At 43.2% G+C, this 27840-nt stretch overlaps 1 protein-coding gene across 1 annotated transcript in view; it reads left to right on the forward strand.

The window, feature by feature from the left end:
• Window positions 1-403: 403 nt before the first annotated feature.
• Window positions 404-27840, forward strand: part of LOC309569035 (IgGFc-binding protein-like) — a gene marked incomplete at both ends in the record, with an annotated part of 98475 nt that continues 71038 nt past the window's right edge. The window contains 2 exons of the mRNA XM_082274796.1: window positions 404-455; window positions 25172-26401. Coding sequence (XP_082130922.1) covers window positions 404-455; window positions 25172-26401 — 1282 coding nt within the window. The remainder of the gene's footprint in view (window positions 456-25171; window positions 26402-27840) is intronic.

Genomic DNA, 27840 nt, shown 5'->3' on the forward strand with positions numbered 1-27840 from the left:
GCTTTCTTATCTTGAGAGAACATGTGGAAAAATCCAGTTTGGGTCCCTAAAAGTCAATGTCTTGTCAATGGGTGTTATGAAGTCAATGCATCTTTAGTAGACCAAAACTATCTATATATATATATATATATATATATATATATATATATATATATATATATATACTTTTTTGTTAAGTTGCTCAATGTTTGATTGTTTTCTTAAAGTGTCTACTCATTTAGAATTCTGACCGTAGTATCTATAGGGAGAATAAACCAATAAAATCTGCTCAAATAAAAATGGCACTGTCAGAGTGGAAAGGTGTGAACTTTACAAGCTTTATATAGTACATTACGTAATTTGTGAGATATTTTATTCCAAAGGCTCGAAATGATTTTATATTCTTGTTTGATGTTTTTCAGCCATGGGTAGGGTGACACTCTTGCAGCTGTGGGCCTCGCTGGCTCTCCTGTGTGGTAAGGAACAAATTATTTTTCAATATCTCCTCACATACAATAAATCTGTCCTGATCTGTTTGTCTACATTCTCTAATCTCTATAAATATTGACTCTTCTCGAGGACCTCATCACATCCATTAGTATAAAACACACATTGATAAGATGCATTCCTTCATAATTGATCCTTTTTACTTTTATTATCTTTTTTCTATTATACATATGTTTTTATTTGATTTTAGAAAAGTACATTACAAAAGGGCATCTGCCCCTGACAATATTCTCGAATCAAAATAAGCAAAAATGATAACTAAGCCTTTTTAGCATGAAGGTAGAAGACATGGCATTGCATGGTAAGTGCCACACTAGAAATATAGGGCTGAGTCAACATCTCACAATCCGGTCCGTCCAAGATTTCCATGAGTTCTCAAATTTTGAGAAGTTGTCACTTCCCAAGGCCAACATTCGTTCATGTAGGTAGTTGGACTTGATTTTATTTTGGCCTAGGCAGACAAGGCCCAGGCCTAGGGCGGCACTTTGCAGGGGGGGGCAGAAAAAAAGCCCCCTCCCCACCTCCACCTTACACTCTCTCCCTCTCCTCCCTCATTTCTCTCTCTCTTTCATTCCTCGCTCCTGTCATTCTCTTCTCCCCCCTCTCTATCTCTGTCCCCCCTCCCCTCTCTCTTGCTCCTCCCTCCCGTCTCTCTCTCTCCTCCCTCCCCCCTCTCTCTCCTCCCTCCCCTCTCTCTCGCTCCTCCCTCCCGTCTCTCTCTCTCCTCCCTCTCCCCTCTCTCTCCTCCCTCCCCTCTCTCTCCTCCCTCCTCCCCCCCCCACTCACTCTCCTCCCCCCTCTCTTGAGATCTCAGGGGTTCATGTTGAGATTTGTAGTCCTTCAATTTCGGAGGGAGTCACATCCGTTAAATAGGAAACAGCAAATTTACATAAGAGGGGGAGGGGGGCACACAAATTTTAGTCTTGCCTAGGGCAGCACAAAACCAAAATACACCACTGCCTCCAGCATAGAGAAGATTGAAAGGAGAAGAACTGAGCCAAACAAAATGGGATTAAATACCATTTTAGCAGGATTTTATGTGCTGGTTCCCAATGATCGACACAGTGGGATGGAAAATAAATTGACTTAAGGGTGGTAAGCCATTGAAAATCAGAATATTTAGTGGTTAGATCAGCCTCCCTGCTAGTAAAGGCTGTAATTTAGCGAAGGACAGTTTGTTATGGAAGACATTGCAAAACGAAGAAGATGCCTTTGCTCTTGGGGAGTGGGGGATATATAAAATGTCCACACTGTGTTGTGTATATTTACGGGGGGGGGCGGGGGTGTGGAGAGAAAGAAGGTAATCCCTAAAGTATTTGTAGAATTCATTATTAAGTCTTCGTGGCCAACCTTTAAATTGCGGGAGCTTGCACCCTTGACTGACTTCTAAAGGTCCACATATCAAGTGTTCAGCTGCTGTATGCTGGTTCCAGGTGTGTGACTCACCAGAATATGAGGAGGACGGCTAAAAGGAGGTAATCCTAAAGTATGTGTAGAATTCATTATTAAGTCTTCATGGCCAACCTTTAAATTGAGGGAGCTGCCACCCTTGACTGACTTCTAAAGGTCCACATATCAAGTGTTCAGCTGCTGTATGCTAGTTCCAGGTGGAGAGAAAGGAGGTACTCTCTAAAGTATGTGTAGAATTCATTATTAAGTCTTCATGGCCAACCTTTAAATTGTGGGAGCTACCACCCTTGACTGACTTCTAAAGGTCCACATATCAAGTGTTCAGGAGCTTCACCAGCTGTATGCTGGTTCCAGTTGTGTGACTCACCAGATTATGAGGACAGATTGAGGAATGGCAGGGCGAGCTTAAAATTAGTCCATGGGCAAAATCATAAATGACGTACAGTATATAATTCAATCCGTTACCACAATTTATACGGCAGTCTTGTGGTTTTTTTTTTGAGTTCCCCCCAAACATAGTTTAATTACCTGTTAATCCTTCCAGTAGATCCTTTATTTTCCTCTTTCTTTAAAAGATGGGACAATCCACATACCAGTAAGGGCACGTTCACCTGTGCGCCCATTTTTGCAACCCCTCTGCAAAACGATATGGATCGGATTGGTTCTTGAGGAGGCAATAGGGCACACCACACACCCCCTGTTTTAATCCTCAAAATGCCAATGCACCGCAGTGATCCGTGGTTGCGGGTTAGTTGTAGCACAGTCCCATTTACTTGAAAATCATTTGATTTTTGCCATGAAGAATCTTAGTATGCATACAGCCGTGTACTACATTTCTGAGTTCAGATGGGTGGTGAGGGGGCAATAAAACCACAGCTCAACTGCCTGCTTTTTCCACCTTTTGGCTGCCCATGTGAACAAGCCCTTACAGGGGTACTTGCATTTATCACCAATTATATATATATATATATATATATATATATATATATATATATATACGACTTGAACATTTCCCACCCCCCCAAAAAAAAATATTTCTTAAAAAGCATGCAAAAAAACTCAGAACATTTTACTATCGTTCCAGACTGTTTTTTTTTTTTTTTTTTTAATTTATTTATTTTCAATTAGAAGTTAGGATAGACATCAATTCCTAAGGAAGTGGGTGGTTTACATAAGAAGTTTTTTTTGTGTAAATTCTTAATTTTTGAACGAGATAAAAATAACTTTTTTTAGAAAGTGACATATCTATAAATAAATAAAAAATAAATAAAAATAATAATTATTTTATTTTTTTGCATGCTCTTTAGAAATAATATTTTGGTAATATTTAGAGACGGGGTGGTATATGTAGGAAAACTGGTGGTTTCTGCAAGGAATACAGTAAATGTGTAAAATGCTTTACCATGGAAAGAGATACAAATATCTCATATGAAAGCAACATCCATAAATTAAAAAAAAAGACTCAAAATAATTTAAAAAAATATATATTTTTCTGCATGCTTTTTAGAAATAATATTTTAAAATTATTTAGAGACAAGACTGTTATGTGGGGAAGCTGGTGGTTTACACAAGGAATAATTGTGTAAAATGCTTTACAGATGAAAGAGATAAAAATATTTTTTTTTCTTACATAATCATCCTGCCTGTATGTAATATTGGAATATTATTTCTAAAAATTATGCAAAAAGCTCAAAACATTTTAATATATTTCCAGACCAGTCTGTTTTTGCGACTATAGTTTTTTTTTTTTTTTTTTTTACTTTTTTTTACTTTTAATCTTATTCTCTAGAGAAATTTGTTTCATTTTTAAAGCAAATTATTCCATACAATTATTTGTGGAAACCGATATTCTTCCTGAATAACAGCCCCATCTCTAATTGATATAAAATATTATTTAAAAAAAAAAAACATGGGAAAAATGCAAACATTTTTATAATTTTTCAGGCCAAACTTTTTTGTAATTATAGACTTTTGATAGCCTTGCTTTCTAAGGAAAAAATATTTTATCTATTTAATTGGTAAAGCATTTTACATAATCATTTATTGTGTAAACTGCCACTCTTCCTGGATAACAGCTCAGTCTATAAGTAATACCATAATATTTAAGACAAAAAATGCAAAAAATTCGAATCATTTTATTATTTTTCTGGACTTTTTTTTCTGATTGTAGCTTTTTTTATAGATATTGCTTTCTACACTACAATTATGTTATCTCTTTAATTGGTAAAGCATTTTACATACTAATTTCTTGTGTAAACTGCCAGTCTTCCTGCATAGCAGCCCGGTCTATAAGTACCAAAATATAATTTAAAAAAAAATGCAAAAAATTCAAATAGTTTTATTATTTTTCTGGGCTTTTTTTATGGATATTGCTTTCTACGCAAAAATGATGTTATCTCTATAATTGGTAAAGCATTTTACATAATAATTTCCTGAGTAAACTGCCAGTCTTCCTGCATAACAGCCCAGATATAAGTAAAAAAAAAAAAAAAAAAAGAAGAAAAATACAAAAAACTGAAAACATTTTATTATTTTTCTGGACTTTTTTTTTCTGATTGTAGCCTTTTTTTTTTATAGATATTGCTTACTACACAACAATTATGTTATTTCTTTAATTTGTAAAGCATTTTACATGCTAATTTATTGTGTAAACTGTCAGTCTTCTTGCATAACAGCCCGGTCTATAAGTACCAAAATATAATTTAAAAAAAAATGCAAAAAATTCAAATAGTTTTATTATTTTTCTGTGCTTTTTTATAGATATTGCTTTCTACGCAAAAATGATGTTATCTCTATAATTGGTAAAGCATTTTACATAATAATTTCTTATGTAAACTGCCGGTCTTCCTGCATAACAGCCCAGATATAAGTAAAAAAAAAAAAAGAAGAAAAATACAAAAAACTCAAAACATTTTATTATTTTTCTAAACTTTTTTTTCCCATTGTAGCCTTTTTATTTATAGATATTGCTTTCTACCCAACAATTATGTTATCTATTTAATTGGTAAAGCATTTTACATACTAATTTATTGTGTAAACTGCCAGTCTTCCTGCATAACAGCCCGGTCTATAAGTATCAAAATATAATTTTTTTTAAAAAATGCAAAAAATTCAAATACTGTAGTTTTATTATTTTTCTGGGCTTTTTTTTATGGATATTGCTTTCTACACAAAAATGATGTTATCTCTATAATTGGTAAAGCGTTTTACATAATAATTTCTTATGTAAACTGCCATTCTTATTGCATAACAGCCCAGTTATAAGTAAAAAAAAAAAAGAAAAAAAAATACAAAAAGCTCAAAACATTTAAATATTTTTCTAGACTTTTTTTATTATTACAGGTTTTTATAGATATTTCTTTCTACACAAATATGATGTTATCTCTATAATTTCATGTTATCTCTATACAAGCATTTTACACAATAGTTTATTGTACAAGCCACATATTATATATCAGTCTAGTGTGTGAGTTTAATAATACGTATCGTTTATATTTGCTTAAATCAAATGTATCTGATAATAGCAGCGCCTTTGAAGTTGATACTTAAAAAAAAAAAAATAATAATAATAATAATAATCTGTACTTTCCTAAAGATAGGCGAGTGGAGATAAAACATAATTCTTTCTGCTTCATTCACCAACTTAGTTAAGGTGGAACGCCTTTAATTTTAGATGGCGCCATGAATAAATTGCTGACATGCCACTTTCTGTGGTCAATAGTATAATAACCACTTGATTAACAGGGCACATTCACCCCCCTTCCTGCCCAGGCTAATTCTCAGCTTTCAGCGCTCTCACACTTTGAATGACAATTGCGCAGTCATGCAACACTGTACCCATATGATATTTTTTTTTATCATTTTTTCACACAAATAGAGCTTTCTTTTGGTGGTATTTTTTCACCACAGTTTTTTTTTTTTTTCTAAATAAAAAATAAATGAAATTAATTAATTAATTAATAAAAAAAATGAAAATTGTGAAAGAAAAAACAGTTTTCATAATTTGTTATAATTTATTAATAATTATTTCTCTCCTTCATTGATATGCGCTGATGGGCACTGATAGGCTGCACTGATAAGGCGGCACTGATGGGCACTGATAGGTGGCACTGATGAGGCGGCACTGATGGGCACTGATAGGTGGCACTAGTGGTTACTGATCAGGAGGCACTCATGTAGATGCACTGATCGGTGACACGGAAAGGCACTGTCAGGTGGCACTGAAGGGCACTGAGAGGGTGTACTGATAGGCAGCACTGATAGGTGGCACTGATAGGCCGCACTAAAGGGCACTGATAGGTGGCACTGATGATGCGGCACTGATAAGCACTGATAGGCACTGATAAGGCAGCACTGATGGGCGCTGATAGGTGGCACTAGTGGTTACTGATCAGGAGGCACTCATGTAGATGCACTGATAGGTGACACGGAAAGGCACTGATAGGTGGCACTGAAGGGCACTGAGAGGTGGTACTGATAGGCAGCACTGATAGGTGGAACTGATAGGCCGCACTAAAGGGCACTGATAGGTGGCACTGAGAGGTGTCACTGAGAGGTGGCACTGATAGGCACTGGTAGGTGGCACTAATAGGCAGCACTGATGTGTGGCACTGATGCTGAGGCACTGATAAGCACTGATTGGCACTGGTGGGTACTGATAGATGGCACTGGTGGGCACTGATAGGTGGAACAGGTGGACACTGGTAGGTGGCACTGGTAGGCACTGGTTAGCAGTACTGATGGGCACTGGTAGGTGGCACTGGTGTGCACTGGTTAGGAGCATTGGTAGGCACTGGTTAGCAGTACTGATGGGCACTGGTAGGTGGTATTGGTGGACACTGGTTAGCAGTACTGATGGGCACTGGTAGGTGGCACTGGTGGGCATTGGTTAGGGGCACTGGTGGGCACTGGTTAGCAGTACTGATGGGCACTGGTAGGTGGCACTGGTGGGCACTGGTTAGGATCATTGGTAGGCACCGGTTAGCAGTACTGATGGGCACTGGTAGGTGGCATTGGTGGACACTGGTTAGCAGTACTGATGGGCACTGGTGGGCATTGGTTAGGGGCACTGGTGGGCACTGGTTAGCAGTACTGATGGGCACTGGTAGGTGGCACTGGTGGGCATTGGTTAGGGGCACTGGTGGGCATTGGTTAGCAGTACTGATGGGCACTGGTAGGTGGCACTGGTGGGCACTGGTTAGGAGCACTGGTAGGCACTGATTTGCAGTACTGATGGGCACTGGTAGGTGGCACTGGTGGACACTGGTGGGCAGTACTGATGGGCACTGGTTAGCAGTACTAGTGTCACTGTGTGGGACTGATGTCCCTTTTAGCCGGTAATCAGCTTATTTATTTTTTTCTCCTCATGTTGTCAGAGTGAGGTTAAAAAGAAAACTGATAACCGGCTTCTATTTACATCACGTGATCAGCTGTCATTGGCTGACAGCTGATCACGTGGTAAAGGGCTGGGATCTGTGATCAGCCGGGTCCCAAGGATTTGGTGACAGTGGTGTGCGGGCAGCATGAGAATGGAAGGACATCTATGTACGCCCTCCCGGTAATTTAGGCTCGGGCTGTAAGCCCTCTTTCAGGTATAGCATGGACACCAGGTGATTAAAAAAAAAATGCTTCACCTTTTACCTTTAAGAGCTGTCCTTGAGCTGATAAGTGACATTGCCTAGGCTGAGATGATGTTACCAGTCTGCTGCAGGAAGGAGGAAGCATTTCCTCAATCTCCTCCTCTCCCCTTGAAATGAAACTGCAACATCTGTAACTTTGTAGCAAGTGTAGCAATTTCTGAATTGTGCAGGCCCCAGAATTCACATGATTGTGTTATCTGTGAGCTGGGATCTCAGTCCAAGAAATAGATGAATAGCTGGAGTGGTGACCCTGGACGGAGATACAGAGATAGAGATGGTGACCCTGGATGGAGACACAGAGATAGAGATGGTGACCCTGGATGGAGACATGGAGATAGAGATGGTGACCCTGACAAAGATGGCTCTGTCCTTGTGGAGAGAGAAACAGGTGAAGGCATTGTCAGGGTGGGTTCTGTGATATCTGTGTGAGGATATGTATACTTGGAAGGGTTACACTTACAAATGACAAAAATGCCTGATGACTGGCCCTCTTTAAATACAGTACATACATTGATAAAATATCCTTTCAGTTTTTTTGGGGATGTGCATTTTGAGTGTTGAGAAATACATTGGGGCTCCCATCCTCACTGTGCTGAGTTTCTGTATGTATGTAAGCAGGTGCAGTTAGCTAATCTGCCACTAGGTGGCTCTGTCCCAAACTATTGTGTAATAGGGAATTATGTAGGTGGGTGGTAGGTTGCCTTTTAGACAAAGCCTTCCTGTAGTGATGTAATGGGTGATGTTAGTGCCTATATATATATATATATATATATATATATATATTGTGACAGGAAGTCAGGTAAATCTGGGAATGTAGTCACTGAGAGGAGACACATTCCCACCTGCTTTGAAAGTTCACTGATACTATAGGGTGTTGGCTGCAGAGAGAGCCAGCAGGAAGTTGAAAACCATTCAGCTGTTCAGAATGAGGAGATCAAGGCCTCTATAATTTGTCCAGAGAAAATCTATTGAGTGCTGCCTCCTGTCGCTGTGTGAGCTGGGAAGAGGAGGACAGACATACGTGTACCTCCCGACGCCGTGTGGGCATGGGAGAAGGACTGCTGCCTCCAGAAGCTGTGTCCTGAAGCCATGTGGGCTGGGAGCAGGAGGACAGTCAGCGTGTGCCTCCCGACAGGATGTGTGGGCCTGGGAGAAGACCCCCCGGAGTGATGTGTGCCCGGGACGGTAACCAAGGGTGAATACGTCTCAAAGGTGAGAAGACGAACTGTTGATGTGAAAGAAACAAAAGGACTGTGTTGCCCTGTGAAGCTATTATAAAAGGACTATTGAGTGTCCGCTGTAGGACAAGGAAGTCTGCCCGACGGTAGGTTGGAGACAGACACTTAGGCAGGTTCCAGTTGTGAGAAGGTAGCCTCCCACAGAGGCAAGGATTTATTTTCTGTTTTATTTTATTTTGGATGTTTTGCTGCATACAGCCTGGTGAAGAAAACACCATTTAATAAACCACACTGTTTGTTTGCAAGCACTTGTCGGCTACCTCTCTGGGAAAACGCACCCCCCAAGGGGTCATCCACGCCTACCACCGAGCTAATCCCTCACATATGGTGGAGGTATGCAGTGGGCATAAGCAGAGATCCCTGCAATGGAGTGCATATGTTTGATGAACTTTGTCTGGTGCATGAGATTGCACAATCTATGTGTGCAGGAGAGAAGATCCTGACAGAAAAAAAAAAAAAAAAAAAAAAGTGTTTTAAAGAGACAGCGGTCTCAAAATTATTTGATGAACTTTGTTGTGTCTGGTGCAAGTGACTGCACAAACTGTGTGTGTGCAGGAAAAGAGATCCTGCAAGAGAGAGAAAAACTACATGTGTTAAAGAGACAGTGGTCTGAAAATTGTTTGCTGGACTGTGAAAAATTTGTTTGTGGAGTTATTGAAGATGGGGCGGTCCAAACGCCTGAAAAATGCAAAGATAGATGAAATGAGAGACCGGATTCTATGGATGGAGGGGATGTTGCCGTCTGAACCAGCCCCATCCATGCCTAAAGAGAGTCTACTAAAGAGGAAGGTTGTTGTCCCTAGCAACACTGATGAAACTGCTATGGAGACGCAGTGTGCTCAGATGAAAAGTAAACTCAAAATGGAGGAGATGTTGAAACATCTGATTATATCAAATGCAGCTCAACAGCAAGCAAATGCAGCTCAACAGCAGGCAAATGCGGATTTTCAGCAGAGCTTTGCAGCTCAACAAAAGGCTCATCAAGAGAGCATGGCAGGCTGGAAACAGAGACGCCAGCAGCCAATGGAGGCCATCGGTTTGGAAGAAACCGAGTATGTGTGCAGGGCTGAGTTGGATGCCTTGCAACGGAAAATGGAAGAAAAGGAACAAGCCTTGGAATTGCTTAAAATGGAGCATAGAAACTTGCAGGAAACGAATGAACTACTCAAGTCTCATGTGTCACAGTGGGAAGAATCCACTGCTCTTCTTTTGGTCGAGTTGCAAAAACGCAGAGAGACTATAATGGAGAAAGATACCATCCTCATGGAAAAGGAAAGTGAAATTCAGACTTTGCAGAAGCAAAGCATGTGTGAAATGTTGGAGTTGCGTAATCAGCTGGAAAAAAGTCTTCAGTGTTTGGAAGTTACAAAAATAGACCTGCAGAAGTCGCAGGAACAGAATGTCGCTCTGAAAACGACATTGTCTCTCAGCGACAACGAGAAAAGTGAAAGAGAGGCTAAATTACTGAGTACTGTGTATGAGCTCACCACTTTGAGCAATGTGGTAGATGAATTACGTGCAGACTGTGAAAGTTGGAAAGGTGAAGCCCAACGTTTCCAGCAGCAGTTAAAGGAGAAAGAAGCCTGTGTGGCAGAATTACAGTCTCATTCCCAGAAACTAGCCAATGAGGTGAAGGCTCTTATGCAGGGAAAAGGAGATTGTGAACATAAGAGGGAAAAAGTAGAGGCACAGCTTCTGGAATCGCAAGTGAAGGTGTCAGAAGGTGACCGATTGTGTGCTAAGCTGTCAGAGAAGGCAAACCGACTGCAGGTTGAGCTGGACAATGTTACAAATCAGCTTTCTCAAGCAGACAGCAAATCTAGAGAAATTGCGGAAGATTTTTCTATCTTGGAATCGCAGCTGCAAGACACGCAGGAACTCTTACAGGAAGAGAGGTGTCAAAGGCTGAGTTTTAGCACAAAGCTCAAACAAATGGAAGATGAGAAAAATGGCTTCCTGGAACAATTAAAAGAGGAGGTGGAAGCAAAGAAAAACCTATCAGAGCAAGTCGCAACATTGCAAGCTCAGATAGCGGATATGAAAAAACGCATAGAAGAAAGCGTTGGTTCATTACAGTGTGTTGAAGATGTGAAAAAGAAGTTTGATCAGATGCTTGGTGAAGAGAAGCCTGTGTCGGCAAAATATGCTGAAGAACGCGCCCGTGCAGAAACGGAGGTGCGTGATAACGAGAGCAAAGCCCTGTTCTTGGCTCGCTCTTTGGAGGAAGCTCTAGAGTGTAAGGCTGAACTAGAAAGTGTTGACAAACAGCTGCGTACAGAAATGGAAGAATTGGTCAGCTCCAAGGATGATGTTGTGAAAAGAGTTCAGGAGCTAGAAAAGTCTAAGCGAGCCTTAGAACAGCAAGTAGAAGAGATGAAGATTCCGTTGCAGGAACTGGAAGAGGAATTCCAGGCAACAGAGGATCTGTCCCAAAGAGGGGATAGTGTGCCTGATGCAGTTTTTAAAAGGATCAGTGTTTTGGGGTCTGTCCTGAGTGAGCCTCAGAAATGTGACGACATGTGGCTTGAATCACCCCTTTGGAATAAACCGTTCCTTCAAAAACTTCAAGCATTGGAAAATGTATCATTAGAACTTCAGCAAACAAAGGAGCTGAGTAAGAAATGTGGTGATTTCTCAGTTCAGGCTGAAAACCTAGTGGAGAAAACTAAGGCTGTTGGTGAAAACGTGAAGCAAATGAATAAGTGCCTTTCAGGGAGTGTTTCCAAAATGGAACTGGTGAAAGACGGGTGGCAGAAGTTTGATCGTGATCTTGAGATGCATTCCATGTGGAATTCAGATAGAGAAAAAGAACTAGGTGACCTTGAGCGGTCAAATAGTTCAGCAGAAAGTGCATTGAAGAAACCTGTAAAAGAATGTGTTGCAGTTCCATGCTTCTTCACTGATGCAGAGAGGAGGTCTATAATGGATACCACCCAGATCGCTGGGTTCAACTGTGTTGTTGCCTTTAACCCCTATGTTGGTGGAAGGAAATTTGATGATGTTCTGGTTGGCTACTTCTGTGAAGAGTTTGGCAAGAAATATAAACTGAATATCAAATCAAATAGTAGGCCTTTACTGCGACTCGCTCAGGAGGGCGAAAAGTTTAAGAAGTTGATGAGTGCAAATGCTTCAGATCCGCCTATGAATATGAAATGTTTGGTGAATGATATTGATATCTCTGGGAAAAGGAACAGGGGTCACTTTGAAGAAATGTGTGACAGCCTGTTGTCTCAATTGGAAAATCCTCTGCACAGCATCTTAGAGCAAGCAAAGCTCAAGAAGGAAGATCATTCCCTTTTACAACAAAAAGTCAATGATTGTGTACAGCTGTATGGAGAGGCAACTCAAGTCACAGAGGGATGTCAAGAGTCCCTACTTGGAACAAAGCTTAGTGAAGCAAAGGTTCTCAAAGTTTTGTGGAAAACATTTATGGATTGCAGAGAGAGGCGTCTTAAGAATGTTGAAGACATTAAGACTAGCCCAATTGAGTTGCCTATGGATCACGGACCTCCATGGTGGATTGGACAGACGGTTATGAGGGACAAGCTGTCTGACATTTATGAGAAAGCTGTCAATGAAGATGACAGAAACGAGAAGGAGCAAAATGATGCCAAAAATGCAGTTGAAGAATGTGTATATGAGATGAGAGACAAACTGTGTGGCATTTATGAGAAATCTGTCAATGAAGATGACAAAACAGCTTCATCCGGAAGCTTGAGGATAATAGGAGGCTTATCAGTGAGTCAGCAGTGCCTGACACATGCGTGCCTGGAAATATGTGTCCCAACCCTAGGGTTGAAACAAGAGGGGGGGGTATGTGACAGGAAGTCAGGTAAATCTGGGAATGTAGTCACTGAGAGGAGACACATTCCCACCTGCTTTGAAAGTTCACTGATACTATAGGGTGTTGGCTGCAGAGAGAGCCAGCAGGAAGTTGAAAACCATTCAGCTGTTCAGAATGAGGAGATCAAGGCCTCTATAATTTGTCCAGAGAAAATCTATTGAGTGCTGCCTCCTGTCGCTGTGTGAGCTGGGAAGAGGAGGACAGACATACGTGTACCTCCCGACGCCGTGTGGGCATGGGAGAAGGACTGCTGCCTCCAGAAGCTGTGTCCTGAAGCCATGTGGGCTGGGAGCAGGAGGACAGTCAGCGTGTGCCTCCCGACAGGATGTGTGGGCCTGGGAGAAGACCCCCCGGAGTGATGTGTGCCCGGGACGGTAACCAAGGGTGAATACGTCTCAAAGGTGAGAAGACGAACTGTTGATGTGAAAGAAACAAAAGGACTGTGTTGCCCTGTGAAGCTATTATAAAAGGACTATTGAGTGTCCGCTGTAGGACAAGGAAGTCTGCCCGACGGTAGGTTGGAGACAGACACTTAGGCAGGTTCCAGTTGTGAGAAGGTAGCCGCCCACAGAGGCAAGGATTTATTTTCTGTTTTATTTTATTTTGGATGTTTTGCTGCATACAGCCTGGTGAAGAAAACACCATTTAATAAACCACACTGTTTGTTTGCAAGCACTTGTCGGCTACCTCTCTGGGAAAACGCACCCCCCAAGGGGTCATCCACGCCTACCACCGAGCTAATCCCTCACATATATATATATATATATTATGTGCCTGGTTGGGAGGAGCCTAGTGCAGTCGGGGCATGGGAGACAAACACCCCGCTCCTATGCAGATGTAGTCACCACAGCCAAGGCCCTTCATAGGGCAGAAGTTCCTATGTGCCTTTGGAGTGCTGAGAGATACATTGGGGCTCCCATCTTCACTATGCTGAGCTTCTGGGTCGGTCTGTAAGCAGATGCAGTTAGCTAGTCTGCCACTAGGTGGCTCTGTCCCAAAATAGTGTGTAATAGGGAATTATGTAGGTGGGTGTTAGGTTCCCTTTTAGACAAAGCCTTCCTGTGGTGATGTAATGGGTGGAGTTAATATATGTACACCTGCTGTACCCATTAAGAGGGGTTCCCACCATCCCTGTGTTGAGTTCCCAGGTCTGTAAACCTGCTGAGCCCATTATGAGGGGTTCTCGTCACCCCAGTGATCAGTTCCCAGGTCTGTACACCTGCTGTGCCCATTATGAGGGGTTCTCGTCACCCCAGTGATGGGTTCCCAGGTCTGTACACCTGCTGTGCCCATTATGAGGGGTTCTCGTCACCCCAGTGATGATTTCCTAGGTCTGTACACCTGCTGAGCCCATTATGAGGGGTTCTCGTCACCCCAGTGATGAGTTCCCAGGTCTGTACATCTGCTGTGCCCATTATGAGGGGTTCTTGTCACCCCAGTGATGAGTTCCCAGGTCTGTACACCTACTGTGCCCATTATGAGGGGTTCCCACCATCTCTGTGTTGAGTTCCCAGGTCTGTACACCTGCTGTGCCCATTATAAGGAGTTCACATCACCCCAGTGATCAGTTCCCCAGTCTGTAAACCTGCTGTGCCCATTATAAGGGGTTCACATCACCCCAGCGATGAGTTCCCAGGTCTGTACACCTGCTGTGCCCATTATGAGGGGTTCTCGTCACCCCAGTGATGGGTTCCCAGGTCTGTACACCTGCTGTGCCCATTATGAGGGGTTCTCGTCACCCCAGTGATGAGTTCCCAGGTTTGTACATCTGCTGTGCCCATTATGAGGGGTTCTCGTCACCCCAGTGATGAGTTCCCAGGTCTGTACACCTACTGTGCCCATTATGAGGGGTTCCCACCATCTCTGTGTTGAGTTCCCAGGTCTGTACACCTGCTGTGCCCATTATGAGGGGTTCCCACCATCCCTGTGCTGAGTTCCCAGGTCTGTACACCTGCTGTGCCCATTATAAGGAGTTCACATCACCCCAGTGATCAGTTCCCCAGTCTCTAAACCTGCTGTGCCCATTATAAGGGGTTCACATCACCCCAGCGATGAGTTCCCAGGTCTGTACACCTGCTGTGCCCATTATGAGGGATCCCCTCCCTATATCCCAGCTCTGAGGTCCTGGGTCTAAAAACCTGCTGGAGGGCATTGACATACAAAGGTATGGGAGGAGAGGCAAAATTTTGTTCCCATAACAGACCCAATATTTATGGTAGGAGGATTCCACTGTTAGCAGATCCAAGACATATAAGTAGCCTGTGGGTGACACAGCCCATCAGGCTCCTCCTATAATGTAAATATCACCAACATTTCACTTCTATTTATAACTGGTAGGTTCTTGCCTTATATGCCTGTACCACCCCTTAGCCTCCGACGTGTCATACAATCATTAGCAAGAAACATAAAAAGAAAAATGAGAAGGAGCCATCTTTGTTCAGGCATCAGGCAGGGTAACCATCTACTTCTTGGACTGCGATGCCCTGTTAAAAATTGGAGAAGTGTATTTCTGTGTCAGGTTCTCTTACATTAGACTGATTGGACGGACAATTCATCTTATCTGGCTTTCTGATTGCATGACATGCCCACCATTCATTCTTTATTCTCTATAAAATTGCATTTTCAGTGGTCACCCCCCTCCCCCCATGTATTATAAGTCTGTGTACGCACGAGTTGTCTATCAAAAAGGAATCACTTTGCTCAGATTGCAAGTTATACAAGTTGTATTGTATGGCATGTAACTTTTTTGTGCAATTAACCTTTCCTCCAACTACAACCCTCAAGGGCTTGGCCTTGGGTGTTTGTCTTCTCTGTTAAACACCAATAGCAGTAAAGAAAACTTATATTTCTATAGAATTCTTTATTAAAAATACAGCGGACAAGTTACACAGCATTCTACAACATTCTATAACATTCTACAACATTCTACAGAAAACAAAGAACAAGTTACACTGGAGGTGTACAATGTGCAACATGGGAAGGAGCCATGAGATAAGGAGAACCATTCTTCTCCAATGTACACGGCTCAAAAAAATTAAAGGAAAACACATCAGATCTCAATGGGGAAAAATCTCATGCTGTATATCTATACTGGTATGGACTGGGTAATGTGTTAGTATCTATACTGGTATGGACTGGGTAATGTGTTAGGATCTATACTGGTATGGACTGGGTAATGTGTTAGGATCTATACTGGTATGGACTGGGTAATGTGTTAGTATCTATACTGGTATGGACTGGGTAATGTGTTAGGATCTATACTGGTATGAACTGGGTAATGTGTTAGGATCTATACTGGTATGGACTGGGTAATGTGTTAGGATCTGTACTGGTATGGACTGGGTAATGTGTTAGGATATCTACTGGTATGGACTGGGTAATGTGTTAGGATCTATACTGGTATGGACTGGGTAATATGTTAGGATCTATACTGGTATGGACTGGGTAATGTGTTAGGATCTATACTGGTATGGACTGGGTAATGTGTTAGGATCTATACTGGTATGGACTGGGTAATGTGTTAGTATCTATACTGGTATGGACTGGGTAATGTGTTAGTATCTATACTGGTATGGACTGGGTAATGTGTTAGGATATCTACTGGTATGGACTGGGTAATGTGTTAGGATCTATACTGGTATGGACTGGGTAATGTGTTAGGATATCTACTGGTATGGACTGGGTAATGTGTTAGGATCTATACTGGTATGGACTGGGTAATGTGTTAGGATCTGTACTGGTATGGACTAGGTAATGTGTTAGGATCTATACTGGTATGGACTGGGTAATGTGTTTGGATCTATACTGGTATGAACTGGGTAATGTGTTAGGATCTATACTGTTATGCACTGGGTAATGTGTTAGGATCTATACTGTTATGCACTGGGTAATGTGTTAGGATCTATACTGGTATGGACTGGGTAATGTGTTATGATCTATACTGGTATGGACTGGGTTATGTGTTAGGATCTATTCTGGTATGGACCGGATAATGTGTTAAGATCTATACTGGTATGAACTGGGTAATGTTTTAGACTGGTGTGGACTGGGTAATGTGTTAGGATCGCTACTGGTATGGACTGGGTAATGTGTTAGGATCTATACTGGTATGGACTGGATAATGTGTTAGGATCTACTGTATAATGATATGGACTGGGTAATGTGTTAGGATCTATACTGGTATGGACTGGGTAATATGTTAGGATCTATACTGGTATAGACTGGGTAATGTGTTAGGATCTATACTGGTATGGACTGGGTTATGTGTTAGGATCTATACTGGTATGGACTGGGTTATGTGTTAGGATCTATACTGGTATGGACTGAGTAATGTGTTAGGAAGGAAAGGATGCCACATTGTTTGATGGAAATGAAAATTATCACCCTACAGAAGACTGAATTCAAAGACACCCCAAAAATCAAAGCGAAAAAATAATGCAGCAGGTGAGTCCATTTTGCTGAAATTTCATTTCAGCAACTCAAAATGGTCCTCGTGCTTGTATTCATGCCTGACAATGTTGGGGAATGCTCCTTTTGAGAGGACGGATGGTGTCCTGGGGTATTTCCTCCCAGATCTGGACCAGGGCATCACTGAGCTCCTGAACAGACTGAGGTGCCACCTGGTGGTGTCAGATGGACCAAAACATAATGTCCCAGAGGTGTTCTATTGGATTTAGGTCAGGCGAGCGTGGGGGCCATTCAATGGAATACATTTTTTCATCCTCCAGAAACTGGCTGCATACTCTCACCACATGAGGCCAGGCATTGTCGTGCACCAGGAGGAACCCAGGACCCACTGCACCAGTGTAGGGTCTGACAATGGGTCCAAGGATTTCATCCTGAAATCTAATGGCAGTCAGAGTGCCATTGTCTAGCCTGTAGAGATCTGTGCGTCCCTCCATGGATTTGCCTCCCCAGACCATCACTGACCACCACCCAACCGGTCTGGAGACTGTGCTGGGAGACACAGCAAACCTTCTGGCAATGGGACGTATTGATGTGCCATCCTGGAGGAGTTGGACTGCCTGTGCAACCTCTATAGGGTCCAGGTATCTCCTCATACTACCAGTAGTGACACCGACCCTTGCCAAATGCAAAACTAGTGAAAACAGCCAGAGAAGATGAATAGGGAAACAAATGTCAGTGGCCTCCACATTTAAAACCATTCCTGTTTTGGAGGTTGTCCCATTGTTGCCCATCTAGTGCCCCTGTTGTTAATTTTATTAGCACCAAAGTAGCTGAAACTGATTACCAAACCACCTCTGCTACTTACCTGACCAGATAAATATTCCAGGAGTTTAATTGACTTGATGCTGTACTCTGATTAAAAAGTGTTCCTTTAGGCTCGGTTCACACTGATGCGATGCGGGAAGGCTGCGAATTCGCAGCCTGTTCCCACATCGCACACGCACCCCCGGCAGTTCACACTGCCATATGCGATCCGCTGGGGGTGTCAATGTAATCTTAACGACACCCCCAGTTTGATCGCATATCGCAGTGCGATCGTGCAGTTCGCACAGGATCGGATCGCACAAGTGTGAACCGCTGTGCGATCCGATCCTGATGCGGCAGCAAAAATGCCTCCTGTGCGTGTTTGCTGCGGGTGCGATGCGAATTTAGCCATACAAACTGTATGGCTAAACTCGCACCGCACAGCTGATCGCATGTCATGTCGGAGCAGTGCGCTCCGACATGACATGCGAACCCCGCACACGCAGTAGTGTGAACCGGGGCTTAATTTAGTTGAGCAGTGTTTTTTTCCAGCTATGTACCGAATAAAGCAACATTCTTTCTTTTTACTCTTCTTTCTCGTCAAATTTGTTTATTATTTTTTTTTTTTACAAATAGATTTTTCTTTTATTAAACATATAAACAGAACAAGTAATTACAACTACATTACATTACTCTGCACAAGAACAAAACAAAACAGAACAACAACAACAACAACAAAAAAAAAAAAAAAATCGGGTGGGAGGTTCGGGTAGCTTCCATCGCAAAAGGATTTCTCTCCTAGCGTAAAACAAGGTATACATAATGCACATTTTATCATATCTATCCCCTCCCACTTCTGTAAGGTTACTCAGTAGAGTTACCTTTGGGTCCAAGGGAATCGTAATGTCAAAAATTTCCCCAATAGTATCTGTCACGGCCTTCCAAAAGGTTGCCAGCTCCGGACATGACCAAACTACATGTATAAAGGTACCAATTCCATGCCCACATCTGGCACACGAGGGATCTTTCATAGGATATATCCTAGCAAGACGTTGCGGCGTATAGTATGCTCTGTGTAAGAATTTAAGTTGTATAAATCTATCCCTAGCCGCTATCATTGAGGGGATATAATTATTAACCGAGTCCTCCCAATCTTCAACCGTCAGGTCAGGGATATCGTCCTTCCATTTATTATAGATTTTCTCAAGAGACCGACCATGATCTGTTGAAAGTATAGAGTATATAGCAGAGAGAGTTTTCCCTATTACCTTGAACGTTAACCTTTTCTCCAAAGAGTCTGATTCCAAGATAACAGGGCCTTGAAACTGAGCCCGCATAGCATGACTAAGCTGGTGGTAACGAAAAACCATAGTGGGAGGCAATGAGTAGGTATACTGGAGTGCGTCAAACCCTAGAAGTCTTCCATCTTTAATAACATGTTTCATGGTGACAATCCCTCTGGCAGCCCATACCTGGGGTTCAGGAAGTTGGTACAAATGTAATAGATTAGGATTACCCCACAACGGAGTGTGGGGGGATATATGTAGAGGTGCATTATATATCACCCGCGCCCGAGTCCATATCCGCAGCACCGTCTTCATCAGACTGGTTATTTGAGGATGTGCCCGTTCACCCCGGAAAACCAGATTACTAAGGGCCGCATAGGAACCCAGCAATGCTGCTTCTAGTGTAACTGCGGAGTTAGTTTTGGGTTGGGAAAACCACCACCGGACCGTCACCAGTACAGCCGCCCAAAAGTACAGCTTAAAGTTAGGAAGCGCTAAACCCCCTTTTGCAAGTGGGAGATATAACGTACGCTTTGCGACTCGTGGAATACGCCCGGCCCATACAAAGGTTGTTACCAAACTGTCTAATCTCGAAAAAAAGTTTTTAGTCATATCGATAGGGGAATTACGAAAAAAATACAAAAATTTTGGAAGATAACTCATTTTTAATAAATTGATTCTACCAACCGGGGATAGGGGAAGCATGCGCCATGACGCACACCTTTTATTTAATTGTGAAACTAAAGGGTCGATGTTATTTTGCTGGTACACATCCAATGTTGGACCCACTTTGATACCCAGATACACCATGTCCTGTACCCATTTCAACGGTGTCTGAGTATCAATTAAAGGTACCGATGGATGGAGTGGAAAGAGGACAGACTTAGACCAATTAATACGTATACCTGAAAAACGACCAAAAATGTCGAATAATTGTAGGGCCCTATGTAATGAAGTGGAAGCATCAGCCAAATAAATCAGGGTATCGTCTGCATACAAGGACAACTTCTCTTCAATGACCCCCACTTTAATGCCTCGGACTTGTGGGTCCGCCCGCAACATAATCGCGAGCGGCTCCAGAGCCAGGGCAAACAAAGCCGGAGATAACGGACATCCCTGCCGGGTACCCCTCAATAGAGGGAATTTACCCGACAGCGATGAGTTAGTGCGGACCCTAGCCGTGGGGTTCCCATAAAGAAGCTTAATCCATGACACAAAGTTAGGGCCAAACCCGAAACTGGCTAAGATCTTCCAAAGAAATGGCCACTCAACAGAATCAAATGCTTTCTCGGCGTCGAGGGAGGCGACCACACCTGCTCCCTCCCCCGACGCCAAGGCCATATGTGTAAACAATCTCCGGATATTGATATCCGTGCCCCGTTCAGGTATGAATCCAGTTTGATCCGGATGAATCAAATCTGTAATAACACTATTAAGTCGAGTAGCCAAAATCTTTGAAAGGATCTTCCCATCTACATTTAATAAAGAAATAGGTCTATATGATGAACATAATGATGGATCCTTCCCTAATTTAGGGATGACGACAATAACTGCTTCGCTCATTGTTTTAGGGAGTTCCCCCTCGTTTAGAGATCCTACAAGAGTGGCTAATAGATGCGGGCCCAGAAGGTCCATATGGGCCTTATAGAATTCGACAGGAATTCCATCCGGTCCTGGTGTTTTGTCCGGTTGTAAGGAAGCCACCACTTCCTGGATCTCCAAAAGAGTAATAGGGGCATCTAATTTGGCCCTATATTTATCGGTTAAGACCGGGAAGTCCACTACCTGCAAATAGTGATCTAATTCATCTCCTGAATAGTTAACCCTAGTATTATATAGGGCCTGATAATACTTAGTAAAATTGTGATTGATGGTTTCTTGATTAGAATGAAGAATGCCTGATTGATCTTGAATGTGTGCTATACTATACCCAGTTGTCTGTTCCCTAGAAATTTGCGCAAGCATTTTACCATTATACTCTCCTTGTACGAAAATACGTTGGGATTGAGAAAGGAGTTTTTTCTGTGTGATAACTGTACGTATTCCCATTACCTCCCTAATCAAAGTTTGAAATTGTGTATAATGAGTGGGGTCTCTAGTTTGAATATACAAATTTTCCATGTTTATTATTTTTTAATATAACAAAGATTGACACATTAAGTACATACAAGGATGGTGGTGCACTATAGCTAAACGTATCGATTTATGAACAGGATGAGTACATAACAATGTAAAAATGTAATGAGTAGAGCAAAGAATAACCCAGTTAAGTATTACATTGAAAGCATTCGAAAATTCCATCAGAAGGAAAAAAGTAAGCTGGTGACTATTGGTTTATTTTGCAAGAACAGTTATTAAGAGATCAATCTAATAGGTATAATAGGAGTAGATAGAGAGAAGAGGGTAGAAAAAAAGTGGGAAGGGAATGGGGGGTTACAAGTAGTAATGCGATCCCAAATGAATAGAAAGTATAGTCAAGGCAAATAGAGTAAAATTACCAAGGCGATAATAGTGTGCCCCAGAGGCGTAACTAGAACCTTCAGTGCCCCGGTGCAAGAAACCATGAAGTGCCCCCTGGACTTAATCTTGATGCGGGGCCCTTTATTACGTTCCCACAGTGGGACCCTTTCACATGTTCTGCAGTGGGCCCCCTTCCTGCCATCTTGGGGCCTCCCCACAGTGGTGGATTGCATTTAATTGTATTTTTTATCATTTTATTTTATTTTTTTACAATGTCACTGACTATGACTCTGTCCGTTCAGAAAAGGAAGGAGCTGGTAAATTACATATTTACTGACCCCATCCTGGCTCTCTATTGTGACACATCCCCCGCAGCAGCCGGCAGGAGAGGGGAGGGAGCACAGTGGGGGGGGGGGACCAGGGGAGTACACAGGTGTACTCCCCTGGTGTGTCCTCAAAGTCTGGAGGTAAGCAATGCTTAACCCCTTGCCCTCTGGTCCAGCCCTCCCCTGGTGATGTCAGAAATCAACTACGGCATCACCTCAGCGCTCTCAGGCCGCTCACCTTACTGCTGTAAGGTAAAAGCATAAGTTGATACTCTTTAGTGTAAATCTCAAATTCTCAGCAAGTCTCTAAGGATTACTAAAAAAGGAGTAAGTAATGAATTACCCACTCACCCAGCGCTACTACAAAATTGAATAAACTAAATAGCAGCTGCTATAAATAAAATCAATATCTAGGAAGGTGCGAATAAGATTCTTAGATGAAAAAACCTATACACACTAGCAGCGCTCCACTAAAAAATTCATACACTATAAATGTATAAGACCATTCAATATAAGTACATATGTAAAATTAATTACATAACACAATATAATAAAATATAATATGGCTGTGAGATAAATCCCTTGTATAAAATTATTGCACAGGTGCTGATAAAGTTCATAATAGTTCATGCATTTCCGGTCACAAAAAGAATGCACCACGGTGTTAAAACTTGGAATGGACTGTACCACCATCACCACATCACAGACGTGTCCCCTTGGTAGTGAACACTCACCGGACATAAAACTATAAACAGCCTTATCATGAACTCAGTCGCTCCTATTCAGCAGTGGAGATAATCGTTATGGCTCTTAGTGACATCCACCGGAATCCCAGAGACATATATACTCAGAACTGGACCTCAGCAACTCAAAAGATCAGCAGTGGCATATAACCATGTGGAACAGAAAAAAAAGGGGGGACTAATAGTGTAATTCCGCAAAGAAACACTTTATTAATAACATCCCATTCCCCACAACAATTGCACTTACATGTAAGTAACTTAATATCAGCATGAAACAGAATGTGGTTCGTTAGTTCTGATGCCCATCGATGACTCTGGCGCCCTCCGTAGAAGTCCTGTGTGACGAAACATGGACTGGTAGGGTGCACTGGTGGGCACTGATAGGTGGAACAGGTGGGCACTGGTAGGTGGCACTGGTAGGCACTGGTTAGCAGTACTGATGGGCACTGGTAGATGGCACTGGTGGGCACTGGTTAGGGGCACTGGTTCTGATGCCTATCGATGACTCTGGCGCCCTCCGTAGAAGTCCTGTGTGACGAAACATGTAAGGGCGTGAGCACGCAATCATCTGCCTATCACGTCGGTTGTTCCTGTCCGGATACCCGCTGTCCTTTATGTGTAGTGGTGAGTCATCGATGGGCATCAGAACTAACCAACCACATTCTGTTTCATGCTGATATTAAGTTACTTACATGTGAGTGCAATTGTTGTGGGGAATGGGATGTTATTAATAAAGTGTTTCTTTGCGCAATTACACTATTAGCCCCCCCTTTTTTTCTGCTCCACATGGTTATATGCCACTGTTGATCTTTTGAGTTGCTGAGGTCCAGTTCTGAGTATATATGTCTCTGGGATTCCGGTGGATGTCACTAAGAGCCATAACGATTATCTCCACTGCTGAATAGGAGCGACTGAGTTCCTGATAAGGCTGTTTATAGTCTTATGTCCAGTGAGTGTTCACTACCAAGGGGACACGTCTGTGATGTGGTGATGGTGGTACAGTCCATTCCAAGTTTTAACACCGTGGTGCATTCTTTTTGTGACCGGAAATGCATGAACTATTATGAACTTTATCAGCACCTGTGCAATAATTTTATACAAGGGATTTATCTCACAGTCATATTATATTTTATTATATTGTGTTTTGTAATTAATTTTACATATGTACTTATATTGAATGGTCTTATACATTTATAGTGTATGAATTTTTTAGTGGAGCACTGCTAGTGTGTATAGGTTTTTTCAGCTAAGAATCTTATTCGCACCTTCCTAGATAAGTCTCTAAGGATATAAATTCCGCGGTCTTCTATAACTTCCTGGCAACAGCTAAAACCATTAAATGGAGCCTTCAAATATTTTTTTTTTGCTATCTGAAGAATCTGAGCCCACATCACTATCCAGGGCCGGCCCTACCATGGGTCCCGCTGGGTCCATTGGACCCAGGCAGCACTTGGAGAGGGGCAGCAAATTGACTCTCTAGATTTGTTTTTAGCAGTTTGGGGTGTCATCAGTTTGCGGCACGTTACAGGCAGCATTTCCCCATCTCATACTGCCGCCCGTAGTGCAAACTGATGAGTATGAGGAGCGTCTCCTCCGGGGAACGTCTTTTACGTGATCGTGGTGTGCGCAATGACGTCAGACATCATCGCACTCCATCTCAGGCAGGACAGGCTGGATCTTCTAGAGCGGCGGACATGGCAGACACAGGAGCGACAGGAGGACAGACAGCGGGTGTTTGGTGGACCAGTCCGGTCAGGGGCAGACTGGCAACTTTCAGCCCAGGGGGCAAATACAAAGCAGAGGCCCATGGTGCAGCGACTCGGCCCCCCCTCCAACTTTCCCTCTTCCTCCTCCTCCTGACCCCCATTCCAGACCGAAGCCCTGCTCCAGATACTCTCTACTTACCGGCTGAATCAGGGTTCCCGACCTGGCCAGCAGGGGGAGGTTGGGGGGAGGTGGGACAGCTCAGACGGGACTGGCCAGGGGAGGAGAGGCTCCAGTGGGGCATGGAACTGGCCCCTGCTCAGACAAAGTTTACACCATCCATGCTGGGGAGGGAGGTCTGCGCTCTGTCCTTGTCTTCATCCCACACTCAGTAGGTCAGCGGTGGGGACTTTTTACTTCTCTTTACCAGGAATCCTTTAGGCATGTCTGTGGCAGAAGCTGACTTTTATGGGGCATCAGAGTGGCCCAGGGGGAAATTGCCCCCCTGCACCCTGGGCCAGTCCTCCCCTGAGTCCGGTGGTGAGTTATGGAAGAAGATAACAGTATATACAACATTTTCTAACTGTTATATTTATAAAATAATGGATGTGGGGGGCCTTTTGGTGGGTGTGATTTATTTATTTTTCTTAGGGGGGGGGCAAGCATTTTATTCTTGGATAATGACTTGGGCCAGCCCTGTCACTATCCTTTCAATACCATTTTAGGTCCCTACATTGATAACTCAAAAATAACCCAATCGAAAACTAAGGTTCAAACATCCAACACTTGCATATAACTCCGATTCTCTGTGTTCTGTTTTTCAGGATCTAGCTTGGCTGCTCCACTGGGCAAGGAATTTGTCACTGCCTTTATGCAGAATTATCAGCTCTCCTACAGCAAAGCCAACTTCCAATTGTTTGTCACCGCCTATTCCTCCCCCACCACTGTCACCATATGGATGAACAAATCCAGCTTCAAACAAGTCCTGACGATAAACGAACGAACCACAGCCAAAGTCCAAATCCCAGCAAATGCAGAGTTGCCTGGAGTCAGTTTGTCATGCAATGTTATCGGCATCAAGGCTGACAAAGACATCTCGGTCCTGGCTCTGAATTACAAAGCCCTGAGTGCTGACACCAGCATTGTGTACCCTGTGGAAGGTCTTGGCACCGACTACTATGCTGTGACACCACTGGATGGGCCGAGTGATGGATTTAAGGAACTTTCTGTGATCAGCCACCAGGAATCCACCAGTGTTGATGTCTACCTCAAAGGAGGTGTCACCTATCAAGAGAAGCGCTACCCAGCTGGCAGCAAGCTCACTGTCGTTCTAGAACCTTATAGCGCCCTCCAGCTTCTTAGTAGTGATGACCTGTCTGGAACCAGAATCGTGTCTCAGAAACCTGTGGCAGTTTTGAGTGGACACACATGCACATGGAAGAACTCAAAGTGCAACCATGTCTACGAGCAGCTCAGGCCGGTGACTTGCTGGGGTTCCAGTTTCATTATACCACCAATATTTCTCCAGACCAAGAGTGATATTGTCTTCGTGGTGGCTTCCACTGACAACACAAAGATTGAATACCAAGTAGATGAAGCCAAAAAAAGCCAAAACTTAAACGCGGGGCAAGTAATTCAGTTAGAAGTGCCAGTTAAAAAACCCATCTACCTTACTTCTAGCGCTGGGATTCAAGTCGTTTATTATTGCACTGGCTGGCAAGATAAGTTCCTAGTACAGTATGATCCCCTCCTAATGAATATCCCGCCAATCACTGCTTATTGCTCTTCCTATTACATCTATGGTCAAGACGAGTTTGATAACTACGGCACCTTAGTGGCCAAGACTGCAGACGTCTCTAGAGTAACTGTCAATAAAGGCGCTGCTCAAGGCCTGAATTGGTTCAACATTCCTGGTACAGATTATTCATGGACAGTTCAAAGTTTAGGCAAAGGTTTCACCACCCAACTCACAGAGAATGCATCACCATTCCTGCTACTTTCCTTTGGCTTTATGAAGCTGAACAGCTATGGCTCCCCGGCTATTTGCATAAATGGTAAGCTTCAGATTGTTTCCCATAAAACCAGTCATAATGCTTACACATAATGGTAAAAAATCCCAAAGAGAAATTCCAATGAATATGTCAGATTTAAAGTATACCACTTGAAGACCAGGCCTTCTGCTGATACTTTTTGTTTAGTTAAAATCAGTATTTTTTGCTAGAAAATTACTTAGAACCCCACACATTATATATATATTATTATTTTTATTTATTTATTTATTTTTCTATAGCATAGACACAGGAGAATTAAATGGCAGCAATTTTTTTTTTGTCACACAGCATTTTTATAGCAGTTTTTCAAATGCAATTTTTTAGGGAAGTCCCAGCATAGCAGACTGCTATACCTCAGTCCCCCACAGGGGGCACTGTGTAAGTCCCAGCATAGCAGGCTGCTATAGCTCAGTCCCCCACAGAGGGTACTGAAAGTCACAGAAAAGCAGGCTGCCATACCTCAGTCCCCCACAGGGGGCACTGTAAGTCCCAGCATAGCAGGCTCGCCATAGTTCAGTCCATCACAGGGGGCACTGTAAGTCCCAGCATAGCAGGCTGCCATACCTCAGTCTCCCACAGGGGGCACTGTAAGTTCCAGCATAGCAGACTGCTATACCTCAGTCCCCCACAGGGGGCACTGTAAGTCCCAGCATAGCAGGCTGCTATACCTCAGTCCCCCACAGAGGGCACTGAAAGTCCCAGCATAGCAGGCTGCCATACCTCAGTCTCCCACAGGGGGCACTGTAAGTTCCAGCATAGCAGACTGCTATACCTCAGTCCCCCACAGGGGGCACTGTAAGTCCCAGCATAGCAGGCTGCCATACCTCAGCCTACCACAGGGGGCACTGTAAGCCCCAGCATAGCAGGCTGCCATACCTCAGTCCCCCACAGGAGGCACTGAAAGTCCCAGCATAGCAGGCTGTCAAACCTCAGTCCTGGCACTCCAAACCCCTGTATTGCACTGCCATCAGTTCCCCAGACCCCCCGCACACAGCACGAGGAGACCACAGTGGCAGCCTGCTCTCTCCTTGGCTGCCTTACACCGAGCCTTTCCCCACTCTCCCCTTACATGATCAGTGTCCTCCAGGCAGGTCCTTCTCTAGAGTCTGGGCAGCGTGTCTCTATGCTTGACTGGAAGGGAGGCGAAGCAAATCTGGACAAGGTAAATCTGGACAAGGTAAACCACTTCAAACCGGTAACGTAAATGTACATGAGAGGGTCTTGAAGTCACACTGCTCCGGTGCAGCTTCCTTGCAGCTCAGGTGCAGCGCAGTGTACCCACGGTTTTTGTGCAGGTTACCCGCACTTTACTATAGATTTCTATTGGATTGTGCGTTTTTTTTTTTTTGTCTAAAAGCGCACCAAAATTCTTGCATGTTACATCTTTGACCTTTCACATATACGAGGGCTTTTTTTCTGTGAGGCCACATATATGCGTATAT

This window comes from Pelophylax lessonae (genome assembly GCF_965119305.1).
Source record: "Pelophylax lessonae genome assembly, chromosome: 12".
In the NCBI taxonomy this organism is placed as follows: domain Eukaryota; kingdom Metazoa; phylum Chordata; class Amphibia; order Anura; family Ranidae; genus Pelophylax; species Pelophylax lessonae.